The sequence below is a fragment of the Leopardus geoffroyi genome, chromosome A3, assembly GCF_018350155.1.
Source record: "Leopardus geoffroyi isolate Oge1 chromosome A3, O.geoffroyi_Oge1_pat1.0, whole genome shotgun sequence".
Classification (NCBI taxonomy): Eukaryota; Metazoa; Chordata; class Mammalia; order Carnivora; family Felidae; genus Leopardus; species Leopardus geoffroyi.
The window spans coordinates 91,205,798-91,232,207 of record NC_059336.1 but is presented as its reverse complement, the minus strand read 5'-3'; the positions used below and the strand labels follow the sequence as shown (position 1 = coordinate 91,232,207).

At 42.7% G+C, this 26,410-nt stretch overlaps 2 protein-coding genes across 2 annotated transcripts in view; one reads left to right on the top strand and one right to left on the bottom strand.

Annotated features, from left to right (window-relative positions):
- Positions 1-11,874, top strand: part of TACR1 (tachykinin receptor 1) — a 150,061-nt gene extending 138,187 nt beyond the window's left edge. The window contains exons 3-5 of the mRNA XM_045446620.1: positions 6,150-6,300; positions 7,365-7,561; positions 8,653-11,874. Of these exons, the coding sequence (XP_045302576.1) occupies positions 6,150-6,300; positions 7,365-7,561; positions 8,653-8,944 (640 nt within the window). The 3' untranslated portion in view covers positions 8,945-11,874. The remainder of the gene's footprint in view (positions 1-6,149; positions 6,301-7,364; positions 7,562-8,652) is intronic.
- The window catches only part of POLE4 (DNA polymerase epsilon 4, accessory subunit), a 132,233-nt gene that overhangs the window by 13,996 nt on the left and 91,827 nt on the right, over positions 1-26,410 (bottom strand). The window lies entirely within an intron of this gene.

The following is a 26,410-nucleotide window of genomic DNA, read 5'->3' as shown; positions in this document are numbered from 1 at the left end:
CTCAAGTTGGCAGGACCATCCCAGGAGGCAGGTTCAGCTTGTTGCCTGTGACCTAGGATGTAGTGAAAGCTACCGGGCCACAGGTTCTTAGTTTAAGAAGGAACGACATCAGTCACAGCTGCCAGCAGGAGTAGGCTCAACGACGATGACTCTCAGCCCCAGCCACAAGGAGAACCCTCTGGAAAGCTTCTGACACTCTGATGCCCAGGCAGCACTGCAGGCCAGTCTTAAGTCAGAAGCTGAGACTGGAAACCACACACTGGAAGTTTTCAACATTCCCCAGGTGATTCCAGTGTGCAGCCAAGATGGAGAGCACTGTGCTTCAAACTTGTACTTGCACATGAATCACCAGAAAGTCTTATTAAAGTACACATTTTCCAATTTGGCCCATCCAGGGTGGGGACTGAGAATCTTCGTCTCTAACAAGCTCCAGGTATTGCCGATGGCACTGGCTTTATAGCTAGTGAGCAGCACGTCACAGGGGGTATTCAAGAAGTAAGGGGCTGATTACATGGTGTGGAAACTGTAGAGAAGGCTGACACAATGAATGAGGGTTAACGCATTGAATTAGATAAGCACAGCAGTGCTCATCCACCTTTCTGTGACAGCTGAAATCTCCCACCACCACCACCTAACAACCTGATCCACAGAAAGCCACATATAAACCCAGCAGAGTTGCTTGTTAGAGGGACAGCAGGAACCCCAGAGCTCTGCCCTCTTGTCTCCCCTCCTCCCCCACCTCAGGGCACCTAGAGCCTCCATGAAGTGCATTAGAAGACACACTGGATACTATTTAATAAACCCATCTATCTGATTTCAGATGCTGAGGACTATTTCAGAGACTGGAACTGTTGGTGCTTGAGCAACGAGTGACTCCAGATAGTGAGACATTAGTAAACCTGGATTAGTGAGCATTACGGCATTAAGGACAGGCGAATCTGCAGGATTTGGGGTGACACAGTCTGTATATAGCAATTTTATCTTGTAATATGTGCCGCTTCTAGAGGGGTGACCTGGAGGGAACAAAGGTAGGAGGTTGTTGCATGCACTTGCCTTCCGAGGGTACGGTAAGTCCACTGGCAAAATTTAATGATCGGAATCCACCGACATATCTCATCAAGTGGGAACCAAGCCACCCCTGCTGTCACAGCCTCTTGCTGTCACTCCTGGTCCTTTCTCTCACTCACTTCAGATGCACCCCTGACCCCTTCTTCTCTTCTCTCAAGGCGGATACTAACTCTGAGAGCTGATTAAACCCTGCCTGGCAGGAACCTAGGAATATCAGATTGGAGAATAAAAAAAAAAAAAAAAAAAAAAAAAAAGCATGGAGCCTCACATAATAAGATTACACGAAATTCCATTGGCCGGCTCTTTAAAACAATGATTATGGAAAAAAAAAAATTACAAAACAGGATTATCTCCAGTTAACTACAAGAATATGGTAAAATTTCTTCAAGAAGGTGTCAAGATGGAAGAAATGTATTTATTTTCATTTTTTCTAATAATGGAATTTCATTCATTTGACCTTAGAATTTTTTTGAACTTTTTTAATGTAGAGTCATTTAGAATTTTTAGTAACTTGGACATTTTTTGGATTGAGTATTTGCAATTCTTTTTTTATTTTTTATTTTTTGTTTATTTTTGAAAGAGAGAGCGAGAAAGAGCGCGTGCACGTGCACGCACAAGCTGGGGGAGGGGCAGAGAGAGGAGAGGGGACAGAGGATCCAAAGCAGGCTCTGCACTGACAACAGACAGCCAGATGCAGGGCTCAAACTCATAAACCGTGAGATCATGACCTGAGCCAAAGTCAGCCGCTTAACCAAACTACTCAGGCATCCCGAGTACTTGCAATTTCTAGGCAAAAGGGGCTTATCTGAGCAAGATTTAGGATACATTTTACCTTTGATCCCATCCAAGAATCAAACCTACAGGCTTGTTTTTTTATGATTTGGGAGGGAGGGAGATTGTTGAGGGGCTCCCAAAGGGAGCAGAAAACTACTAATCTGGAGATGTAAGACCCCAGCTTCACTAGAATTTTCTCATGGATTTTTTAAATTAAGTTTATTGTGATAAAATACATATAACATAAAATTTACCATTTTACATTCACCATATTGTTGCAACCATCACCACGATCCATTTCCAGAACTTTTCTATTATCCCACATTCTGTACCTATTATTCCATCCCCTCTCCCCAGCCCTTGGTAACCTCTATTCCACTTTCTGTTTCTATGAATTTGCCTATTCTAGATATTTAATTTAAGTGGAATCATCCAGTATTTGTCCTCTTGTGTCTGGCTTATCCACTTAACATGTTTGCAAGGTTTATCCATGTTGTGGTATGTATTAGAACTTCATTCCTTTTCACGGCTGAGTAATATTCCATTGTAAATATATACATTTGGTTTATCCACTCAACTTTTGAGGGATATTTGGGTTGCTTCCACCTTTTGGCTATGGGAAATAGTGCTGCTATGAACATTGGTGTGTAAGTATCTGTTTGAGCCCCTGCTTTCAAATCTTCTGGGTATATATCTAGAAGTGGAATTGCTGGGTCACATTCCTGTGTTATTTTCAATTACCCCTGTTCTACAATGGACAAGTTAATGCTCTCCCTGACTATAGTACTTTTTAACTGAAATTAAGTTCATACTTTTTGTTGTTTACAAATAAGAAAATTACTTTTCCTTCTTTTAAAAAAATAGAAGCTGATAATTTATGTTTATTGATTCAGCTTAGCATTTTCCTAATGGTCTGATCTGTGATTTTTCCAAAGCGTACTTTGTTTTAAAGTGTATGTTTTATATTCTATTCAAGTATGGTGAGGCCAACAGATAAGGACATGATTGCCATTGAAAAGATAGTTTATTACTCATAGTTCCCAGGACAAAGGGGCAAGTGCGCCACATAGGGCCACGGGCAGAGAGAGAGCGCAGGAGACTTCAGGAAGGCTTTTATTGTGTGTTCCAGAGAAGGAATGGGTGAGGCAGGATAAACAGGCTTAGAATTGGCTAGTTTGAATCATTTCCATGAGCTCTGTGCCCCTGTCTGAAGTGGCCCTGGGGTGACCATGGCAGCTGGATAGCATCCCACAGTGTAAGAGCCCCTGAGAAAACAAGTGGGTGGGGAGTATAGGCCCTGGGTTGGTTAGTTTGCATAGGAAAGGCACACTAGCAGGAGTTATCTCTAGGAATTAACTAACCCAAGGAGGCACAGTCCTTTCCAGGTCAACAAGGCCTAGACCTCAAAGCATCAGATACAGAAACTAAAAAATATGGTTAACACACATCTTAGTGAAGTCATAAAATCTCAAACAATGGGGTTCCAACAGGCTTGCAGACTTGGACCTGAAACAGTGCTTCTCAGTGCTAACCATATGCAAGAATAACTTGGGAAATTTTTCTCAGCTGTGGTTTCCTGCTTCTACAATCAAGGCCAATTTAATGTGTCTCTGAGCACTGATCATTTTAAAAGCTCCCCTGGTGATTCTCATGTGATTCCGGGCTCAAGAACCATTGGTTTAGGACAGTGTTTCTCAAAGTCTGAACCTGGACCAGCAGCAGCAGGAACTGGGAATTTGTTATGAAAGCAGATTCTCAAGCCCACCCCAGACTTGTTAAGTGGGAAAGTCTAGGTGGGGTCCAGCCCTTTGTGTTTGTACAAGCTCCCCCAGGTGATTCTGAAGCTGGCTCAAGTTTGGGATCCACTGGTCCAGGGTTAGGAGCACTGGTGACTGGACTGCAGTGTCCTTCCATCGTGTCCCTGACTCCCATATAGATGCTCAGCACTCTGAGGCACTGGCCCCACAAAGCTCAACTAATGTGTTTTGATCATCAACCAAGTTATCGGTTTGCATAAGGCAGGATTATTCTTCCAGGTAGGAGAAGCAGGTGTATCCTGAAGGTTCCCAGGGTCTCCCTGTCCCCTTATATCCAAGTGATAAGTACAGCAATCGGGGGAGAGGTTGAGATCAGGTAGGAAACTCAGTATGCACTCACTGCCATGGTGACTGGAGAACCCAGAGGCTCCCAGAGGAGGTGACAATCAAGGGGGACCTTAACAGCCTGTTGAGACTGTTGGAGCAGCCTGTCTGCACAAAACGGATGCACTCAGCACCCTGCTTTGCTGAAGCTGTTGTGCATTATTTAAGAGCTCTTCGAGTGTCTTCAAGTTGCAAATTTTAATAGTCACAGGAAGCTGAATAAGTAAAACTGTGGAGCTTTGCAAAGAAGTAATTGAAAACATAGTACCAATAAAGAGAAATTAAATGAATAAGTAGGTTTTCTTTATTGGAAAAAAAATCATTTAAGAAAATAAGCATAAACAGAGTCATCACTGGATGACTTTTCTCCAGTGATAAAAAGCTGGTTCTGGGGTCACAGTCCTGCCTTCTTATCCCACCCTCCTCTTTTTACCTGCTGTGAATTTGAGAAAATTAATTAAATTCTTAACTTCAGTTTCCTTATCTACAGAATGGGATTATGATAGTACATGCCTAATCATTTTTTTTGAGGATTAAATAAGAATAATGGTAAAGTGAGTGGCATTGTGCTCTTCACTAAATAAAATCTAACTATCGTTTCTGCTATTAATACTATCATTAACATTATTATCAACATAGCGATCTAGAGTGAACTCCCTAAAATATTAGCTGTTCCCACTATTATTACTACTATTACTGCTAATGGATCCTCTCCATTAAACTCACATCAGGAGAAAAGGGCTATAACTAACCAGATATACAAAGTACTCACTGAGAAAAATATCCTTTCTCAAAATCAAAAAATTATTTGAGCATCCTACTTAGAAGGACACTTGCCTTAAACAAAATAGAATAAGTTATGTTGTTGCAACAAACATCAAAATCTCAGTAGTTTATGAACAATAGCCATATTATGGAAAGAGCCCAAATGTCCATTGACTAATGAATGGATAAAGAAGATATGGTATGTATATACTACTCAGCCATCAAAAAGAATGAAATCTTGCCATTTGCAATGATGTTAATGGAACTACAGTGTATTATAGTGTATTATAGCTAAGTGAAATAAGTCAGTCAAAGAAAGGAAAATATATGATTTCACTCATATGTGGAGCTTAAGAAACAAAACAAGTGAACATGGGAGAAGGGAAGCAGAAATAAGATAAAAACAGAGAGGGAGGCAAACCATGAGACTCTTAATTACAGAGAAAAAACTGAGAGTTGCTGGAGAGGAGGTTGGGGATGAGCTAAATGGGTGATGGGTACTAAGAAGGAGCCTTGTTGTGATGAGCACTGGGTGTTGTATGTAAGTGATGAATCACTAAATCCTACTCCTGAAACCAATGCTACACTATGTGTTAACTAACTTGAATTTAGATAAAATCTTGGAGAAAAAATTCTCAGTGGTTTAATACTGCAAAAGCTTATTTCCTGCCCATGTCAATTTGTCCCAGTCAAACTCAAGTCAATTGGTATCTATCTTGCAAGCTGTAACCCAGAAGCTTCCATCTGCAGATATATTTTTAAGGGCCAGGCTTAGAATTGGCTTATACTTTGTGGCTTTCACCCACTGATCCTAGTTCTAGGATAAATTTTGTTTCTCTCCTCCAAGCTAGTTATTCTTATACCTGTGAATCCACTTGTCCTACAGAAAGAATGAGAGCTCACCAACCACCTAGTGGTTCTCACCTGAATGTACAAGTTTGTCTACACTCCTGCACAAAAGCCCAGCCTAAATGTAATCTGACTGGAATTAACCGAGTGGTACAAACACCTCCTGCATTCTAGAGAATACACTTTTATTAATGCAGCCTAAGGTTGCATTTTTTTTGGAGGGGGAATGTAAGCAATATTGAACTTACCATCAACTGAAATTGCCATAAGTATACAACAGATTCAGTTCCCTTTCATCAATGTTTTTTCTTCTCTTCAATCTCAACAGGAATCTCTATTATGGAAAAAGTCCACAAGAAAAACCTAAGTTGAAGAGATTTGCTTTCTCTAGTTTATTCATTCATATATCAGCCAACCACCCAATGCAGGTGGCCAGACTCCATGCTGTGCCTTATCATCCAAGCTCATTAATGGCAAATGCTGAGAAAGGTGGTTGGCAAGCCTTGACCATCCCTGTCCTTAGACTGAACCCTCCCATCCTTCCTGTTGCAGGTACCACATCTGCGTAACTGTGCTGATCTACTTCCTCCCCTTGCTGGTGATTGGCTATGCGTACACTGTTGTGGGAATCACACTGTGGGCCAGCGAGATCCCTGGGGACTCCTCTGACCGTTACCATGAGCAGGTCTCTGCCAAGCGCAAGGTAAGCAAAGAGCAAGCAGCACCTAACCCGCCCTGGCTCAGGCTGGCAAGCATATGAGCCTCAGAGACTCAGGAGGCCCAGAGGCAGCAGGCACAAAACATCCCTGGGTCTGTGGAACAGTGGAAGGAGGAGAGGAGATGTGGGACAGAGGAGGGAAGAGATCTTTCTTGGTTGTATTTGTAACCTAGGCCTGCCTGTATAGGCAAGAGCCACTTCTTTCTTGCCTTAAGACTAATTGCAACCTGTCAAGCCATTAACACACACACACACACACACACACACACACACACACACACACCCTTAACTACAAATGCATTGAAGAGTTAAGTCCTCTTTTATTATTAAAGTTTGACAAAATAATACATTCACTTGGTTCAAACATCAAAAAGTATTAAAAGGAACCAAACTAGTGATGGAGAACAGAAACAGTGGGTCACATTACTCACTATTTATAAAAAACCTTTTAAATCCCTTTTAACCATCTGGTGCTCCCTAGCTGCAGCTGTCCAGATGCGTCCCTTCCTCTTCTTTCCCCTGATACTACCCTGGCCCCTCCTCTCCACCTTCCCCCACCCCCCTGCCCTCACTGCTTCCTCCTCCTTACTGAGTCTCTCCCCACTGAATACCCATTCCCCTGGGTCATTATCTGCTCTCCCTTGGCTTCTGCAGCCACTGCCCAGAGGGGTGATATCACACAGAGGTTCTCAAACATGACTGTGTTTCAGAGTCATCTGAAGGGCTTGTCAAACCAGAATTCTGGGTCTCACCCCCAGGGTTTCTGATTCTGTAAGTATGGGATGGGGTCCAAGAATTCTCATTTCTGACAAATCCTAAATGATGGTTACAAAGCTGGTCCCGGAGCCACACTCTGAGAACTACTGATATAATCAAAGTCCTTTGATACCACATATAAATGGTCCTGTCTCCTCCTCGAAAGGGGTTATTATAGACACTTCCCACCACACACTGCACTGTGTGCGGTGAGGGGCATGGGAGGAGAGAGAAAGTACCTGTGAGAAAAGTTGGCTGTGGTGGTGACCTCACCTGCCCCACCCTCTTGCCAGGTGGTCAAGATGATGATCGTCGTGGTGTGCACCTTTGCCATCTGCTGGCTGCCATTCCACATCTTCTTCCTCTTGCCCTACATCAACCCTGATCTCTACCTTGAGAAGTTTATTCAGCAGGTCTACCTGGCCATCATGTGGCTGGCCATGAGCTCCACCATGTACAATCCTATCATCTACTGCTGCCTCAATGACAGGTGAGGACCTCATCCCCCACTCTGTCTCCAGGGACAAGATCATTTGTCTCTATAGCAGCCAAACAGCCAACCTAAATGAGCAAAATCTTTGTGAGACAAGAGGGGGTGGGAGGGACTGCAGCAAAAAGACCACACTACTCCATCCCTACTAATTATTGCCATGCAGCTTTATGAACCCAAAGTGGACTTTGTTTTTCTTCTCCAAGAAGAACCAGACATCCATACTTTTGTGTGAATCTTCTGACTTTTGGACACTGGCAACTAAGTTAGTGGGGGTGGGGGTGCACATTAAAAAAAAAAAAAAAAAAAAAAAAAAAAAAACCTCTGTGATTGATGCATATAAACAGGCCTGAAAGCTGGATCTAGTTCATGGCCTGTGATTTTGTTCCCTCTGCTCTGTGGATCCATGCACAGGGGGCTGTGCATGCAGTGGGGTGTGGGGGGTGGGAGGAGACAGGGAGAGTAACACACAAAGAGAGACTGATGGCCGTAGAATACCATTCTCCATAGGGCATCTTTTCCCTTCACTGGCCTCTCACTTTCCTCTTTCCATCTCATCTCATCATACAATTTGGGCAGCTTTACCCAGTTTCTTCTAGCAGTTCCAGCAGGACAGGGTAAGCAAAGAGGAATCAGTGCCTGGAAGGCCCTTACTTAGTCACACTGATCAGGAGAGCTGTTCTGGCAAAAGAAGCCAACCTTAGACAAGCAAGAGAAGGGAGAGCCCATCAGGAATGGTGGTCATCGGGGTGCCTGGGTGGCTCAGTCAGTTAAGTGTCGGACTCTTGATTTCAGCTCAGGTCATGATCTCACAGTTTATGAGTTCAAGCCCCACATCAGGCTCTGCACCAACAGTGTGGAGCCTGCTTGGGATTCTTTCTTTTCCTCTCTCTCTGTCCCTCCCCTGCTCTCTCTCTCTCTCAAAATAAATAAGCTTTAAATAATAATAATAATAATAATAATAACAACAATAACAACAGAGAGTCATACTTAGGCTTGTCTATGTGTTAAAGAGCTGACATAGTGGTGACAATGCCCTCTGGAAGCAGACTGTCCCAAAGGGTCACCTCTCCCATCTTCTGTCTCTCCAGATTCCGCCTGGGCTTCAAGCATGCCTTCCGGTGCTGCCCCTTTATCAGTGCCAGCGACTACGAGGGGCTCGAAATGAAATCCACCCGGTACCTCCAAACCCAGGGCAGCGTGTATAAAGTCAGCCGCCTGGAGACCACCATCTCCACGGTGGTGGGGGTCCACGAGGAGGAGCTGGAGGATGGTCCCAAGACCACACCCTCGTCCCTGGATCTGACCTCCAATGGCTCCTCTCGCAGCAACTCCAAGACCATGACAGAGAGCTTCAGCTTCTACTCCAACATGCTCTCCTAGACCGCAGGTCTTCAGCAGGGGCAGCCACCACCATTTTTGTCTTGCTTCACTTCATGCATGGATAATGCCTTGATCTAGAAACCATCAGAAATTCCCTAACACTGGGGTTTGTGAAAAAGTTCAGAATTTTTTAGGGAAAACATCCAATCCTGAGTTTAAAAAAAAATCTGGATTCTTCTATGACTTTGATATCCCCCATGCTGTGTGACCCAAGGCAAATTGCTGAACTTCTCTGAGCTTGTAAAATGGCAAGGTTGGACTTGATTTCCCCTAAATCTCTTCCATGATTCTAAAATTAACTTTGGTTATATGTGGGGGCTCATTTAGGGATGAATCCTGCAGCACCTGGATTTGCCTGGAGCCTCCATGAACTTCAGTGAAGTTGTCCACAGTCGTGCTCACATTATTCTCCTTTAGCTGGTGGAGCACATCACATCAACCTTCACTCATCAGGGTAAACAAAAGAAGGAACCACATAAAATCCAAAGGAAAGGTTTAACTCTGTCTTCTAAGCATCCATGAAAAGGAAGCATGGATGCCTTCCTTTAGAGACCTCAATATTTTAGTGCATTGACACCTCTTGAGATTGAGAGCCTCAGGTCCATGTGGATTATATCCCCAGGGACTGTCCTGAACAACCAGTATGGCAAAATAGGTCCAGTGATGCCAGCTAATGTCTGCTACAGACCAAGAGTCAGCAGGCCTGTGCCATACTTAATCTATCTGAGCCTCTCTTTCCTTATTTGTAAAATATGGGGCTGAGCTAGATAACCTAAGTACTCCTTTTAACATTCAGTGGTTCAAGGATTGTATGAGTTTTTTGTTAGTTTTATCAATTGGTAATCTCAAAAAGAATAAGAACAGCAAGTCTAGTGACTTAGTACCCTGTTTCTGTAGAGTAGCAACTGCTACAACGTGTCAATATCCATATCAAACATGCTCGGATTTATCCTAAAACCACGAGTATTTTCCTTCTTCTGGAACGTTTTGGTCTTTGACAGAGCAGAGGACTTCATGTCAAAGTTTGCATCTCTCCATCAAGTGTTAGCAGGCCAAGTTCCACAGGTGGAGATGCCATCAAGGAAGATAAACATGTGGCCTCCCTGCTCTGGCCTTTTGGGGTATCTTAGGGCAGGGGCACTAATGCAGTCTTAGCTTTATTCTATTATTCTAGCTTTATTCTAAGATGTCCAGTGAGCAAGGAGGCTGGACCCTGCAGCTCCACTTGTGGGAAGAGGCCACCTTATATCTTCCCTTCAGATTCTCTGAATCTCCCTTCCTGCCCCCATGGCTTAACTGGCCTCCTGTCTGAAAGGGGTGGGAAGACCCACCAACCCCACAGGACAGTCAGTCTACCAAGAGCCATGAATTTAATCCTTCATGTCTCAGCAAAGCTTTGAGGTTTCCAGTAGGTGAGCACACAATTTCTTGATGTCTCCCAGATTTGTGCTTTGTCCAGATGTGGCTATAAGCAGAAGTCTCATGTAACGTCCATGAATGTCTTCCTTGTGGTTTGAAGAATGGATGCACATGTGCTGCATTTGTGGTGTTGACAGAGACCAATGCTGCCCACAGGCTCTCTAGCCTTTACTAGCCATGAGGGCTATAACCCTACCAGGGCATTAGCAGCCCTGAGAAAGTTGTATAGCAACAGTATACGCCAAAATAACCCAATAGCCACATTCTGCAGAGCAGCATGGGAAGGATTAAATAAATTAAATAAAGTTATTTCAGTGTAGACATATGGATGAAAGACATAATTTAGGGGCAAAAAAAAAAATCAATGCCCAAAGCATTAATCATACTTCCAATAAAAACTGTACCATGTTATTCATTCCAGAGGGGTATATAAGGAACCAGAATGATTATAAAAAATACCCAAGAAGAAAAGTGTCTAGGAGTTGGGAACATCCTCTCTGTTGAAGAGGTTAGAGTTGAATTCAACAATTTGTTGAGTACCTGCTCTGTGCTTAGCCCTGAGCTGGGGACACAAAGCTCCTCCACTCTGGAGGAACCTACCAGACTGGTTTGTGGCTAGCTCACCTGTCCTAATGGGTCAAGACTACCCATCAGGCATGGAGGCAGCTGAGAAGCACATTCTCCCCAGGATTTTAAAGACCTACCCTCAACAGGGGTAATCAAGCCAAAACCTAGCACCTTCAGAGAGACTTTTGCAATGAGTTCTCTGAGATCATTGCAAAGGGAGCCACCAAGGGAACTGAAGGGATGTGGTTGGACAGCATCAACACCACAGAGAGAAGAGAGAATATTGGATGGTCCTGGCTAGTTCAACTATGGCAGAACATCCTACTGAGAGAGCCCAGCAAGCCTTCCTCTAACCTATTCTCCAGTGAACTTATTAAAATGTTGTCAGCTCCCATGTGTGAGAAACACCATGATTTGCACTGTGCATGGGTCTCATTTTTATAGAAATGTGTCACCCTGTGTTTATCTCCTGAGTGTTTTTCCTTGGTATAGTGTTCAGTAGTAAAAGAATATAAGATATCATGGGGCCATCTTTATTATGTTACTTCCAAAAAGTGGGATCCAGTTGCTGTCAATGTGTTATTTGTACTGTGCCAATCCTCCTCCTCTTCATTTCGTCACAGAAAGGAGCTGAGACATATATCACAAACTCAGTCAAATCATAGTATTTGAGGGGTGGGTGAGAGACCTTTCTGGGAGGAACTGAAGGACAGGAATCCTTGTCCTCCCCACTCCCACCAGAATTTGAAGACACACTGGAATGTCCTTTCTCTTGGAAGGACTAAGAGTTCTCCTGGAAAAAGGGGACTCAGGAGCTGACCTCATTGACCTGGTTTTCAAGAAGAGTCTATAAGTGGACAGGGGTCATTCCTGAGGTTTCTGTTATCCAGCCTGGGATCCTGGAAAGAATCTCCATACAGAAATAAAGTGTGTGTTTGACCATCTCACGCCTCTGTCTCATCCCTGGGGAACCTCAGCACCCTACAGGATGCTGAATGGGATGGTATGATGAACCCTACTAACTTGCATAGCCACAAGGATGGAAACTAACACCTAAATAGACTTTTAACTCTGTGACAAAATGGGTTGGCAAACTGGTGGCTGTTTTCAGGTAGGGATCTGGGAAGGTAAGGTGGGATTGTGTGAAGTGCCCAACAATGTCACCTGTGAACAGAGCTGTGTCCATGCAGGTCCTTTCAGAACAGATACCAAAACAGAGTTAGAAGTATAAGAGATTTATTGGCGGGATGCCTGGGAAAGAGAGGAGAGGAAGCAGAAGCAGGCAGGGGAAGCCTGAAGCACAGCACAGATGTGACACCTGTGATGAAAGGGGGTGGGAAGGATGGGCAGGCAGAGCCTCAGACCATGGTGAAGCTGTGAAAAGACTCAGATGCCCAACCACATCAAAGTTTTCCTATAGAGGGGAGCCTGGGTGGCTCAGTTGGTTGAGCATTGGATTCTTGGTTTCAGCTCAGGTCATGATCTCACGATTCGTGGGATCAAGCCCCATGTCAGGCTCTGTGCTGACAGTGCAGAGTCTGCTTGGGATTCTCTCTCTCCTTCACTCTCTGCCCTCCCCTGCTCATGTTTGCTCCCCCCAACCTCTCAAAATAAATAAACATTAAAAAAAGTTGCCGATGGCATAAATGGCCAGGTCTGGCACCCCTGCCACACGTTGTCACTGGGAACTCTCCTGGGAGAGAGTGGGCTGCACCTGAGGCACTGCAGCTGGAGGCTACCAGATGATTCTCCCCAGTCCCAGTTCTCTCTTGAAGGGACATGAGAGCTGGGACCCCCATGACTGCCACCAGAGCTTTGGTCCAGCCCCCTGTCTTTAAAAACACATGTCAGGAAATAATTGGCAGAATTCGAAACCTTAATGGTAATGTCTGCGAACCCTGGCAACCTGCCTCCTACTTCCTGGGGCCACCTTGTACCACCTCACCCCTCAGGCACCTCCCTCAAAAGAGCGGGGAGAGCTGTCAGTGGACTTGCAATGACACAAAGGTTGTAAAGGTATTGAAAGAGCGACTTTTGAGGAGAATATGGACAGTTACCCAACTGTCCAACTGCATATGCATATGCAGTATCAGATGCAAATAATAAGAATGTTTCCATTTAAACCAAAGCACCTTAAACTGATATTCTTGTAGAAGCTTCCAGGGATACACAAACCACCTCAAGATTTCTACAAGTCATACATAACACATCGCCAGTGCGTGTTTGTGTGCATGTGTGTAATAAGAGGTGCAAAACCTGAATCTTGTCAAGAGAAATCAGTTGCCCTCCATTCTACAGAGAAGGAGAAAAATGATAGTGTTTATAGGACAGGGATGAGCAGCCTTGAGACCTTCAGAGCACAGTGACAGGTATAGGCTGCCCTGGAGAATCAGAGCAGCTCCTGGAAACTGGAAACCACTTTGGAACAAAATCATAATTCATCCCAGATGCCCAGATGAGTTAAAGCTGTTAGAACATCATTAAAGATGTCCGTGGCAGTAAAAACACCAAATTCATGATTAAGGGGTATGCTGACACTTCTCCCTGGGAAGACGAGTATTTGTTAGGTGAAGAAGGACTAACCTGAGTTATGGGCAAACAGATCACACCAGCTATGGAGTACAGATTTTCCCATGGAAAGGCAAAGACGTTTCATCTAGTCCTGTGTGGGCATATGTGGCCCACATACACACTGCAGACGCTTAGCTTTTGGAGCCACAGCTGCCTATAGTGATACACCCCCAGGGGCTGCCAGAGTGCAAGTGTATGTGAGATGCAAGTGCATCTGAGATCTCCTTAGCTCTGGAACCTTAGGGGGGATTTCAGTCAAGACCCCAGGCAGAGGTGGGCCAGGTGGGGACACTCCAAGCATGTTCCCCTCATTCATCTTCAAAGGTGAGGGGAGCATCTGGCTATAGAAACTGCTTTCCCGACCCCCCCCCCCCATAGTGTGCTGAGACACCCTTCTTTACATGTATCCAGTTCAGGAAAACAGGGAGGAAGGAGAATGAGGCCCTGGAAGGGCATATCTCACAAGCACTGCGCTCAACATAAAGCAGTAGTGACTTTTGATCCTGGCCCCCCTCTCAAGCAGCAAAGCTAGGAAGGAGAACACACTGCTGATTAGAAGCAAGTGCCTAACAGGTATCAGCACTGACATGAGCTTGATGGGCGGCTGCCCCTGCCCTGTCACTCTCCCATGGCATGTTAGCAGCATATGTCACACCAGCTCCAGAGATTTTCATGCAGATTCAGACCCAGGTCCTCTGAACTGCATGCACCTGTGTCCTTTCCCTTTTTCTGCCTCTGTTTATTTCCAGTTTCCTTTTGTTCTCCATGCTTTACTCCAACATTATTCCCATCCCTGGAAGCCCTCACCTGACACTCTCCCTGCTGAAATTTTGAGGTTTGTTTTTTAATTTTTTTTAATGTTTATTTATTTTTGAGAGAGGGAGAGAGAGAGAGAGAGAGAGAGAGAGAGAGAGAGCACGAGCAGGGGAGGGGCAGAGAGAGAGGGAGACACAGAATCCGAAGCAGGTTCCAGGCTCCCAGCTGTCAGGACAGAGCCCGAAGTGGGGCTCGAATTCACAAACCATGATGAAATCTCTAGGTTTTAATGCCACTACTTGGGATGCCTTCCTGGTGTGCTCATCAATAAAGAGGATTTGGTGTGATAGTGAGAACAACCATCCCTAACAACTTCCCTTTCCCATCTCCCCACATCCCCCCTTGCCCAGTCCATGTACCCACCCACCCACACTTTCCCTTTATCCCCTAACCCCACCTCCCCCTCACCCACTTTCCTTAATTGAGATGCTCTCAGAACAGAACTCCTGAATTAGTCCCTATACTTAAAAGAAGCAGCTGACATAACAGATCCAGCCTCCAGGCTGGGAGGGAAGAACGGCAATCTCCAGAGGGCTGCCAGATTCCTGTGCCATCAACTCTTAACCATGCCAGTGTAAGGATTTGGAGAACATCAGTGCATGAAGAGACCACCAAACAGAGTGAAGGAAGAAGGGCAAGGCAGTGCATGCTCACTGCCCACAAAGTTCTTTCTGGACTTGGTTTGTCCTCGCTGATCCATGTTCATTGTCCTCTTGTTCCTTAACCACCACCTGGAGGGGTACTTGTTTTGGCAGAAGGGTCCTAGGGGCAATAACTATTTCTTAAAGATGGCAGCCACCTGATTGGTCCAGATGGTCAAAAAGAGATGCTGTGAAGGATGATTATGATCATCGTTCTGTTTTGGCCTTAGAAATTTGGGGACAATACAAACACTTTCTCAAAAAGGGAAGAAGACATTTTCAGTTTATTTTATACCTATCAAGATTTGGCAGCTGATAAGTCAACCTAATCCACTAAACATTTGCCTGGCACCCATGATATAGCAGGTGCCCTGCTGGGGGGATTTGGGAATATAAATTTCTGTAGCACTTGGTCTCTGCCCTCGAGTCCAGAGGAATAGACAGATGTTCACTATAGCCCAATGGGAGGAATGTGAAAGCAGAGATGGTAGAAAGCACACTCGATGCCATACCTCACTAAATGTCACTAAAAGATCACAAAGTCCTAAGCCTAGGATATTCCTCCGTGGCAAAGCAGACATAATCACTCACAGGAAATGTTTGCCCATTGCAATGACTCACTTTCAAACCTCCCCAAGTTTTTAAGGTCATGAAGTTCCACTCCCTTATCAGCCACATCCTCCTTTCTACTGTTAATTTCAAGTCTTCCTAAATCAAACGCCAGTCCCTCAGCAATCCCAGTGGAATGTGACTACCACCACCTCTAACCCCACCTCTAGCCCCACCTCTGGTCAGGTTCCTCATGGGTGCCATAGGACTGTCTCTGCTGCCCTCTAAAGGACCCTATTAAAAATGCACAGGTAGGGGCGCCTGGGTGGCGCAGTCGGTTAAGCATCCGACTTCAGCCAGGTCACGATCTCGCGGTCCGTGAGTTCGAGCCCCGCGTCAGGCTCTGGGCTGATGGCTCAGAGCCTGGAGCCTGTTTCCGATTCTGTGTCTTCCTCTCTCTCTGCCCCTCCCCCGTTCATGCTCTGCCTCTCTCTGTCCCCCCAAAAAAAAAAATAAATAAACGTTGAAAAAAAAAATGCACAGGTAGGGGCACCTGGGTGGCTCAGTCGGTTAAGTGTCTGACTTCAGCTCAGGTCATGATCTCGCGGTCCATGAGTTCGAGCCCCGCATTGGGCTCTGTGCTGACAGCTCAGAGTCCGGAGCCTGTTTCGGATTCTGTGTCTCCCTCTCTTTCTTTTTTTTTTTTCTTTTTTTTTTTTTTTATTTATATTTGGGACAGAGAGAGACAGAGCATGAACGGGGGAGGGGCAGAGAGAGAGGGAGACACAGAATCGGAAACAGGCTCCAGGCTCTGAGCCATCAGCCCAGAGCCCGACGCGGGGCTCGAACTCACGGACCGCGAGATCGTGACCTGGCTGAAGTCGGACGCCTAACCGACTGCGCCACCCAGGCGCCCCCCTCTCTTTCTGACCCTCCCCTGTTCATGCTCTGTCTCTCTCTGTCTCAAAAATAAATAATTGTTAAAAAAAATCACAGGTTAAGGATTCAAATGAATGAAGTACCCAACACTAAGGTTATATGCTTTTATGTATATTCCTGCCAGCTGGTAGGGAGCTCACTTTGAAGTAGCCTAGGAGTCAATACCATGAGCATGATTTTCCTGTGCCTGGGCATCATTTTGGTTATGTGTTAGAAGAAAGGAAGACACACATTAGAATACATGGGGCCTGATCACAATCCCGGACTTCAAGCTGTATTACAAAGCTGTAATCATCAAGACAGTAGGGTACTGGCATAAAACCAGACACTCAGATCAATGGAACAGCATAGAGAACCCAGAAATGGACCCACAAAGGTATGGCCAACTAATCTTTGACAAAACAGGAAAGAATATCCAATGGAATAAAGACAGTCTCTTCAGCAAGTGGTGCTGAGAAAACTGGACAGCGACATGCAGAAAAATGAACCTGGACCACTTTCTTATACCATACACAAAAATAAACTCAAAATGGATGTAAGACCCAAATGTAAGACAGGAAGCCATCAAATCCCTCGAGGAGAAAGCAGGCAAAAACCTCTTTGACATTGGCTGCAGCAACTTCTTACTCAACACATCTCCAGAGTCAAGGGAAACAAAAGCAAAAATGAACTACTGGGACCTCATCAAAATAAAAATCTTCTGCACAGGGAAGGAAACAATCAGCAAAACTAAAAGGCAACCAATGGAATGGGAGAAGAATATGTTATTTGCAAACAACATATCAGATAAAGGGTTAGTATCCAAAATCTATACAGAACTTCTCAAACTCAACACCCAAAAAACAAATAATCCAGTGAAGAAATGGGCAAAAGACATGAATAGACACTTCTCCAAAGAAGACATCCAGATGGCCGACCAATACATGAAAAAATGCTCAACATCACTCATCATCAGAGAAATACAAATCAAAAGCACAATGAGATACCACCTCACACTTGTCAGAATGGCTAACATTAACGATTCAGGCAACAACAGATGTTGGCGAAAATGTGGAGAAAAAGGATCTCTTTTGCACTGTTGGTGGGAATGCAAGCTGGTGCAGCCACTCTGGAAAACAGTATGGAGGTTCCTCAAAAATTAAAAGTAGAACTACCCTATGACCCAGCAATTGCACTACTAGGCATTTATCCACAGGATACAGGTGTGCTGTTTCAAAGGGGCACATGCACCCCAATGTTTATAGAACCACTATCAACAGTAGCCAAAGTATGGAAAGAGCCCAAATGTCCATTGATGGATGAATGGATAAAGAAGATGTGGTATATATATATATACAATGGAGTATTACTCGGCAATCAAAAAGAATGAAATCTTGCCATTTACAACTACATGGATGGAACTAGAGTGTATTATGTTAAGCGAAATTAGTCAGTCAGAGAAAGACAAATATCATGATTTCACTCATATGAGGACTGTAAGATACAAAACAGATGAACATAAGGGAAGCAAATATAAAAACAGGGAGAAAGACAAGACATAAGAGACTCTTAAGTATGGAGAACAAACAAAGGGTTACTGGAGGGGATGTGGAAGGGGGAATGGGCTAAATGGGTAAGGGGCATTAAGGAATCTACTCTTGAAATTATTGTTGCACTATATGCTGACTTGGATATAAATTTTAAAAAATAAAATAAAATAAAATAAAATAAAGACTACATGGGGCCTGGAAATAGGGACTTGTCATTATGGACATATAGTCACATGTGCTTCTGTTCCCACCAGGACAACTCTCAGTCTGATCATGCAAGCCAATGGTGGGGATCCACAACGGATTCCTTATGCCTTTTTCCTCACCACCCCACCTCTTATCTGACTATCCCACATTCCTAATCATGGTGTATATTCTGCCAATTCCCAGATGCCTCATGATGGTCCTAGTGTTCCAGTGGGACTTGTTATACTGGTAGGCTGAAAATCAATGTATGGCTATGCCCACCACCCAGAGATATGCAGACTGTAGGGCACAGTCTCCCAGCAGCCCACCTACAGATGCCATGCAAGGCCCTCTCTTTAAGAAACAATAATGTTCTCTGCTTCTCATGTTGCTGATGATGCCAAGTTGTGACTGGGCAGGCTCAGGTGCTTATCTAGGGCAATATCTATGGGACAAGAAGCATTTATTTTGCATCGGATACTTTAGGTTATCAGGACCACTCTTGGCTTCAATCTACACTGGCCTTGGATTTGGAACTGGATGCCTTGGCTCAGAAGCATCAAGCCCCAGCAACTTCTTACCCCTACCAGATGACTGTCATGGATCTTTTTGTAGATTTCCAGCACAGAACTTGGTCTCCATGTCTCCTAAGGGACTGAGAATAAGTCCTCAACAGGGTGACCAGAGTAGGCAGAATGGGAAGACCCACACCCTATTCTGCATGTTCTGGAAGACCTCTCTTACTGCACTGGCTTCATGGTCCCATGGACTGAAAAAAAACATGATTCTGTCAGCTAATTTTTCAAAAAAAGATGACATTGAGCTTTTACACCAGCATAAACTTACTCCCAGCTATCCTGAAGCCAGGATGAGTGACCAGCCCTTGCCTTTTTCTATATATCCCCCTAAAGCTTGGAACTCTTTGGCCCTGGGTGTTCATGTTATGTGTATTGCATCTGTTTACAACATGGTGTGGACGAAGGGAAATGGAATACGATATCCCCAAGGTCTTTGTTTGATAAAGGAAAAGGACATGTGAGTGAAAGCAGAAATGTGCGCTCTAGAAGTTTGAAGGTTTGAAAAGCAGAACAGAAGAATTCCTTCCTCCCCTCTCCCAATTCAAATGTAATAATAAAGATGATAACAGTGATAACAAGATTTACGCTCTGGATCTCTTGTGCCAAGTATTTCATGTGCATTATCAGATTTCATCTTCACATGCCATGAAATCAATATTATCATTGGCTTGGGGAGGAGCCACAATGGTGGAACAGCATGGAAGTTTTTTGTGTGTCTCATGTCAATGAAATGCAGCCAGACCAACACTAAACCATCCTGCACACCTAGAAAACTGATCTGAGGATGAACACAACAATCTGAACAACCTGAACCACAGAATTCAGCAGGTACGCGGAATGGAGAGGTGAACTTGGGGAGCGAGAAGCCGCAGGAAGGGAGGTGCTTTTGCGGGCGGAGAGAGGACGGAGACTGGGTGGGGGAGAATATGGGGAAAGCACCCCCTCCCCAAAAGCAGTTGGAGAGAAAGTGGAAAATTGGACACAGCCGCAGGGACTAAACTAAAAAAGGGAGAAAGGAGAAAGGAGAGGGTTTAAATTCCATTAAGACTGTAAACAAGGGGAGTGCAAAGTCTGCAACTCCGCAGTTCCATACCTGGAGGTGCTCTGGTGGGAAGGTGAATACCCAGGCACAGAGTGGGGTCTGGGAGGTTCTTGGGCCACACAGAGAAAAGCGGTTCCACTGCTGGAAGGGCACTTGGTAGAGACTGTTGAAGCCACCTGGTCCCAGCAGACCCCAGAAGGTGGCCACATTCACTAGTGCAGGGGCAAGGTCATTAAGGGTGAATCCTGGTGCCAGATGTGTGTTGTGATTTTCCATAATCCCTGAAATGCTGCTACATTGTCTCGCGAAGTTTTTCTGGGGCAGGCTAACACCTAGCTGCAGTCTCGGACCACCGGAACAGCAGGGTCCAGTGGGTGTTCCTGGGTGCAGGCAATATTCGGCCATTGCTCCCTGAGACCGTCCCGCAGAGGGGTGGAACAGGTCAAAGGCGCAGTCCTTCAGAAGTAAGTGGCCGGGGAAAACAGCCACATCTGAGACAAAACTCGAGAAAGAGGTACTACCTGGGGCTTGGTCACAGACAGTGAAAAAGTGGGGAGTGGACGAAAGCTGAAGACAGAGGATTGGTGCGTGATTGCTGATCAGGGAGAACAGAGTTCTGATACTAGAGACTGGGTAGGATGACGCCATTTTCACCGCTCCCACACATGCACATATGAAACTACGACCACCACATCACTCCACCCCAGTAGGCTAGCAGCGCCATCTAGTGGAGAATGGAGCTATTACACTGAGCCCCACCCAACTGGGCTAAACTCTCTCTTCAAGAACACAAGTCTCACCTCCAGCTTAGTTTATGGACTATAAAGGACTACATAGACTGACTTCTAGGGGAAAACAAATCAATTTCAGTCCTACTTCAATCTGTTAGCAGGTCCATCTATTCAATTTTCTTTTTTTTCTCTTTTACACTTCTTTTTTTTTCTTGAATACAAAAAGAGAAAAAATTCATTTTTATTTACAATTTTCATTAAAAATATTTTTCTTTATTTTTTTACTATACTTTTTACTTTTGTGTAAATTTTTTCAAATTCTATCTTACTTTCATCATTTTATCTTAGTATATACTTCAGTGTATTCACTTTTTCAAATTTTCAAACGATTTCCTTTTTTCTCTTTTTATTTTTTCTTTTTCATTTCTTTTCTTTTTCCTGAATAAAGAGAAAAATGTCACTTTTACTTTCAATTTCTATTAAAAATATATTTCTTTAATTTTATTACTACATTTTTTCCTCTTATGTAAAATTTTTTCAAATTCTATTTTATTTCTATCATTTTATTTTAGTCTACTACACTGTATTCACTTTTTCAAATTTTCAAATGATTTCCTTATTTTTCCCTCTTTTTTCTCTTTTTCGTTTCTTTTCTTTTTCTCTTTTTCTTAAATACGAGAATGGAAAAAATTCATTTTTACTTTTAATTTTTTATTAAAAATATTTTCCTTAATTTTTTCTACTATATTTTTTACTTTTGTGTTAATTTTTTCAAATTCTAACCCCCACCATTTCATTTTAGTCTACTTCAGTGTACTCATTTTTTCAAATTCTCAAACAATTTCCTTTCCCCTCTTTTTTCTCTAATCTATCAAACCACTTTCAACACCCAGACCAAAACACACCTAGAATCTACCATCATTTATTGGATTTGTGTGTATGTGTTTAATTTTTTAATTTTAATATTTTTTAATTTTAATTTTTTTTATTTTTTCTACATCATTAATTCCTTTTCTCCCTTCAAAATGATGAAAGGAAGGAATTCACCCTAAAAGAAAGAGCACGAAGAAACAACAGCCAGGGATTTAATCAACACAGATACAAGCAAGATGTCTGAACCAGAATTTAGAATCACGATAATAAGAATACTAGCTGGAGTCGAAAAGAGATTAGACTCCTTTTCTGCAGAGATAAAAGAAGTAAAAACTAGTCAGGATGAAATAAAAAATGGCATAATTGAGCTGCCATCATGAATAGATGCTGCAGCAACAAGGATGAATGAGGCAGAACAGAGAATCAGTGATATAGTGGACAAACTTACGGAGAATGATGAAGCAGAAAAAAAGAGGGAGATTAAGGCAAAAGAGCATGATTTGAGAATTAGAGAAATCAGGGACTCGTTAAAAAGGAACAACATCAGAATCATAGTGGTCCCAGAAAAGGAAGAGAGAGAAATAGGGGTAGAAGGGTTATGTGAGTTAAATCATAGCAGAAAATGTTCCTAACCTGGGGAAAGACATAGACATCAAAATCCAGGAAGCACAGAGGACCCCCATTAGTTTCAACAAAAATTGACCATCAACAAGGCATATCATACTCAAATTCACAAAATACTCAGGCAAGGAGACAATCATGAAGTAGCAAGGGAAAAAAAGTCCTTAACCTACAAGGGAAGACAGATCAGGTTTGCAGCAGACCTATCTACAGAAACTTGGCGGGCCAAAAAGGAGTGGCAGGATATATTAAATGTGCTGAATCAGAAAAATATGCAGCCAAGAATTCTTTATCTAGCAATACTGTCATTCAAAATAGAAGGAGAGATAAAGTTTCCCAGACAAACAAAAATTAAAGGAGTTTGTGACCACTAACCAGCCCTGCAAGAAATTTTAAGGGAGACTTTCTGAGGGAAGAAAAGATTAAAAAAAAAAAAAAAAAAAAAAAAAACAGGTAAATAAAGACCCAAAGAAACAAAGACTAGAAAGGACTATTATCTTTCAGAACTCACTCTAAACATCAGTGGGTTCAATGCTCCAATCAAAAGACACAGGGTAACAGAATGGATAAGAAAACAAGATCCATCTATATGCTGTTTACAAGAGACCCACTTTAGACCTAAAGACACCTTCAGATTGAAAATAAGGGGATAGAGAACCATCTATCATGCTAATGGTCAACAAAAGAAAGCCGGAGTAGCCATACTTATATCAGAAAATCGAGACGTTAAAATAAAGACTGTTTCAAGAGATGTAGAGGGGCATTATATCATAATCAAGGGGTCTGTCCACCAAGAAGACCTAACAATTGTAAACATTTATGTGCCAAATGTGTAAGCACCCAAATATATAAATCAGTTAATCACAAACATAAAGAAACTCATCAATAGTAATACCGTAATAGTAGGAGACCACAACACCCCACTCACAGCAATGCACAGATCATCTGATCAAAAAATCAACAAGGAAACAATGGCTTTGAATGACACACTGGACCAGATGGACTTAACAGATATATTCAGAACATTTCATCCTAAAGCAGCAGAATCTACATTCTTCTCCAGTGCACATGGAACGTCTTCCAGAATACACCACATACTGGGACACAAATCAGCCTTCAACAAGTGCAAAAAGATCAAGATCATACTGTGCATATTTTCAGACCACGATGCTATGAAACTCAAACTCAACCACAAGACCAAAATTTGGAAAGGTAACAAATACTTGGAGACTGAAGAAAATCCTACTAAAGAATGAATGGGCTAACCAAGAAGTTAAAGAGGAAGTTAAAAAATTCATGGAAGCCAATGAAAATGAGAACACCACAACCCAAAACCTCTGGGACTCAGGAAAGGCAGTCATAAGAGGAAAGTATATAGCAATCCAGGCCTTCCTAAAGAAGGAAGGTCTCAAATACACAACCTAACCTTACACCTTAAGGAGCTGAAAAAGAACAGCAAATAAAACCCAAAACCAGCAGAAGACAGGAAATAATAAAGATTACAGCTGAAATTAATGCTGTCGAAACAAACGAACAAACAAAAAAACAGTAGAACAGATCAATGAAACCAGAAGCTGGTTCTTTGAGAGAATTAACAAAATTGATAAACCACTAGCCAGTTTGACCAAAAAGAAAAAGGAAAGGACCCACATAAATAAAATCAAGAATGAAAGAGGAGAGATCACAACCAACAGAGCAGAAACACAAACAGTAATAAGAGAATATTATGAGCAATTATACGCCAATAAAATGGGCAATCTGGAAGAAATGGACAAATTCCTAGAAACCTATATACACTACTAAAACTGAAAGAGGAACAAATAGAAAGTTTGAACAGACTCATAACCAGTAAGAAAATCAAATTAGTAATCAAAAATCTCCCCAAAAAAACAAGAGTCCAGAGCCAGATGGTTTTCCAGGGGAATTCTACCAAACATTTAAGGAAGAGTTAACACCTAAAATCTTGAAGCTGTTCCAAAAAATAGAAATGGAAGGAAAACTTTCAAACTCTTTCTAGGAAGCCAGCATTACCTGGATTCCAAAACCAGACAGAGACCCCACTAAAAAGAACTATAGACCAATTTCCCTGATGAATGTGGATGCAAAAATCCTCAACAAGATATGAGCCAACTGGATCCAACAATACAGTAAAAAAATTATTCACCATGACCAAGTGGGATTTATACCTGGAATGCAGGGCTGGTTCAATATCCGCAAAACAATTCACGTGATTAATCACATCAATAAAAAAAAGAACAAGAACCATATGATCCTCTCAATAGATGAAGAGAAAGCATTTGACAAAATACAGCATCCTTTCTTAATAATAACCCTCAAGAAAGTAGGGATAGAAGAAGCATACATCGAGATCATAAAAGCCATATATGAACACTCCAATGCTAATATTATCCTCAATGGGGAAAAACTGAGAACATTCCCCCTAAGGTCAGGAACAAGACAGGGATGTCCACTCTCACCACTGTTATTCAACAGAGTATTGGAAGTCTTAGCCTCTGCAATCAGACAACACAAAGAAATAAAAGGCATCCAAATCTGCCAGGAGGAGGTCAAATTTTCACTCTTCACAGATGACATGATACTCTGTATGGAAAACCCAAAAGATTCCACCAAAAAACTGCTAGAATTGATTCATGAATTCAGCAAAGTTGCAGGATATAAAATCAATGCACAGAAATCGGTTGCATTCCTATACACCAAAAATGAAGCAACAGAAAGAGAAATCAAGGAATCGATCCCATTTACAGTTGCACAAAAGACCATAAAATACCTAGGAATAAATCTAACCAAAGACGTGAAAAATCTATACACTGAAAACTATAGAAAGCTTATGAAAGAAATTGAATAAGACTCAAAATATGCAAAAAGATTCCATGCTTCTGGATAGGAAGAACAAATATTGTTAAAATGTCAATAGTACCCAAAGCAATCTACATATTCAATGCAATCCATATCAAAATAACACAAGCATTCTTCACAGAGCTAGAATAAATAATCCTGGAATTTGTATGGAACCAGAAAATACCCCAAATAGCCAAAGAAATCTTGAAAAAGAAAACCAAAGCAGGAAGCATCACAATCCCAGACGTCAAGCTATACTACAAAGCTGTAATCATCAAGACAGTATGGTACTGGCACAAGAACAGACACTCAGATCATTGGAACAGAATAGAGAGCCCAGAAATGGACCCACAAACGTATGGCCAACTAATCTTTGACAAAGCAGGAAAAAATATCCAATGGAATAAAGACAGTCTCTTCAGCAAGTGGTGCTGGGAAAACTGGACAGCGACATGCAGAAGAATGAACCTGGACCACTTTCTTACACCATACACAAAAATAAACTCAAAATGGATGAAAGACCTCAATGTAAGATAGGAAGCCATCAAAACCCTCGAGGAGAAAGCAGGCAAAAACCTCTTTGACATTGGCTGCAGCAACTTCTTACTTAACACATCTCCAGAGGCAAGGGAAACAAAAGCAAAAATTAACTACTGGGACCTCATCAAAATAAAAAGCTTCTGCACAGCAAAGGAAACAATCAGCAAAACTAAAAGGCAACCGACAGAATGGGAGAAGATATTTGCAAATGACATTTCAGATAAAGGGTTAGAATCCAAAATCAATAAAGAATTTATCAAACTCAACACCCAAAAAACAAATAATCCAGTGAAGAAAAGAGCAAAGACATTAATAGACACTTCTTCAAAGAAGACATCCAGATGGCCAACCCACACATGAAAAAATGCTCAACATTACTCACCATCAGGGAAATACAAATCAAAACCACAATGAGATACTACCTTATACCTGTCAGAATGGCTAACATTAACAACTCAGGCAACAACAGATGTTGGCGAGGATGTGGAGAAAAAGGATCTCTTTTGCATGGTTGGTGGAAATGCTAACTGGCACAGCCACTCTGGAAAACAGTATGGAAGTTCTTCAAAAAACTAAAAATGGAACTACTCTATGACCCAGCAATTGCACTAATAGGCATTTATCCATGGGATACAAGTGTGCTGTTTCAAAAGGACACATGCACCCCCATGTTTATAGCAGCACTATCAACAATAGCAAAGTATGGAAAGATCCCAAGTGTCCATCGATGGATGAATGGATAAAGAAGATGTGGTATATATATTCAATGGAGTATTACTCGGCAATCAAAAAGAATGAAATCTTGACATTTGCAGCTATGTGGATGGAACTGTAGGGTATTAAGTGAAATTAGAGAAAGACAAAAATCATATGACTTCACTCATAGGAGGACTTTAAGAGACAAAACAGATGAACATAAGGGAAGGGAAAGAAAATAATATAAAAACAGGGAGGGGAACAAAACATAAGAGACTCATAAATATGGAGAACAAACTGAGGGTTACT